Genomic DNA, 2,142 nt, shown 5'->3' with positions numbered 1-2,142 from the left:
TCATACGAACTCAAAATCGCGCAAATTTGTCGGCGATGGAAAGATAATTCAATGATATTTTCTACGGTATCTTGTAGCACACCTAACTCATCTTGAGATAGGAGTTATGGTCGTTTTAAGTTGACCCAAAACTCATACTTGACTTAATTTTTGTCAAATTTCCATATTTTCATTCTTTCCAATAACGACTATTTCTAATTCTAAGTCTTTCTTGTAGCGGGGTGTTACACTTTGAGAGCGTCCGCTACTTGAGATATTTCTTTGAACAAATAGATAAATCCATAACGTGAAAAATCATCGATAAAGGTGATAAAATATTTTTCTCCACCTAAAGATGGAACATCAATATTAGTGTGTATAATTTCAAGAAGCTGAGTGCTCCTTGCGGCTCATTTCTTGGTATGTTTGGTTTGCTTTCCTTTAATGCAATCCAAACATATATCAAGGTCAGCAAATTTCAAATTCGGAAGAATTTCATTCTTTACTAATCTTTTTAATTGTTCTTTGGATACATGACCCAAACGTTTATGCCACAAATAAGCAGAACTTTCATTTAGTGAACTACGTTTAATTCCAATATTTTGATGAATAGTAAGCAGGGATTCAGAAAAATTATTATCGAGTTTCAATCTATATAAACAATCAATAAGAACACTTGAAGCATAAAAAATAGTATTCTTATATAAATTGAAACATCCATGTCCAAACTTAAAATCAAATCCAGAAACATAAAGTCTTGAAAGAGAAATCAAATTCTTAGAAGAAGGAACATAAAGAGTCTGTAATAGATCAAGGTGATGTCGAGTCTCCAAGATCAATCGATAAGTCCATATGCCTTCAATTTGAGCCTTCATGCGATTTCCCATGAACAAGAAATCCTTATTTGGATTTGTAGTTTGGATCATAGTGAATCCCTGCAACATAATGGATACATGAGTAGTTGCACCAGAATCAAGCCACCAAGTATTATTATGAACTTCTACTAAATTTGATTCTAAACAATCAAAAGCACTAAATGTACATTTCTTTTCAAACCAAGCTTTACGTTTCTGGCAATCTTTCTGATAGTGTCCTTCCTTTTTACAGAAACAACACACATCGGCCTTGAGTTCCTTATGAGCATCCTGTGGAATTTTAGCAGGTGCTTTCTTTTTTCTTAAACTTGTTGGCCTTCACTTTAAGCCCTTTACCAACTCCTTAACCCATGAGTTTAATGGAATGACCTCCTTGTTTCTTAAGTCTTGACTCCTCTTGAGTAAGCATACTGGACAATTCACTAACATCCCACTTATCCTTAATAGTGTTATAGTTAATTTGGAATGGTCCATACTCAAGAGGCAACGAGTTCAGAATAAACTGAACCAAGAAGGTGTCATCCATTTTCATCCCCAAGGTCCGAAGTCTTGCTACAATATTAGCCATCTCGATGATATGATTTTGCATACTACGCGACCCATCAAACTTCATGATTGTGAGTTCAGCCATTAGTGTACCAGCGAAAGACTTATCAGCAGAACGAAAATGTTCTTCCACAAACTTTAGGTATTCCCTGCCACTTTTAGTTTGTGAAATAGTACTCTTAATGTTGTTAGCAACAGTCATTCGCATAAACATAAGGCTTAATGTGTTAGAGCATTCCCATGATTTATGAAAAGACTTCTCATCCTCACTACTCTTATCAGTAATGGCAGTAGGTTTGTCATTCAGCAGAGCCAAGTCAAGATCCATCACACCTAAGTGAAACTAGACTTGTTCATGGCATTCAGAGAAGTTTAATCCATTGAACACAATAACAAATGAAGAATGTGAATGAAGAGGACTAACTACAAAATAGATATACATGCTCACAAATCAGAAAATAATGTGAATTCAGTAAAGCGATAAAAATATATCATAATTCTCCTTTGGGTAGATACTACGACACATTATCATAATTTAAATGCCATTTTTTTTATCTTTAATAGGTAATAGAATATTTTTAAACGACATATTTGGATATACAATATATATTTTACTAAAAAATATTAATTTACCTCATAATTTTCACTATTCGTAGAATGATAGATTCACCTTTGGGTAAATTCTTAAGTTCTAGCAATAGTGAAAGTCAATTTATCTATTTATTTTCAATATAGGCATTTC

At 33.4% G+C, this 2,142-nt stretch overlaps 1 protein-coding gene across 1 annotated transcript; it reads right to left on the bottom strand.

Moving 5' to 3' along the window:
- Nucleotides 1-1,197: 1,197 nt before the first annotated feature.
- On the bottom strand, nt 1,198-1,728 carry LOC107061831 (uncharacterized). The gene has a single exon (XM_015311729.1). The coding sequence runs from the start codon at nt 1,726-1,728 to the stop codon at nt 1,198-1,200; it is 531 nt and encodes a 176-aa protein (XP_015167215.1).
- Nucleotides 1,729-2,142: the final 414 nt, after the last annotated feature.

Source organism: Solanum tuberosum, unplaced genomic scaffold (genome assembly GCF_000226075.1).
Source record: "Solanum tuberosum cultivar DM 1-3 516 R44 unplaced genomic scaffold, SolTub_3.0 scf00171, whole genome shotgun sequence".
NCBI classification, from domain to species: Eukaryota; Viridiplantae; Streptophyta; class Magnoliopsida; order Solanales; family Solanaceae; genus Solanum; species Solanum tuberosum.
Note: the sequence above shows the minus strand (reverse complement) of the source record. Positions and strands in the feature narration are given on the sequence as shown.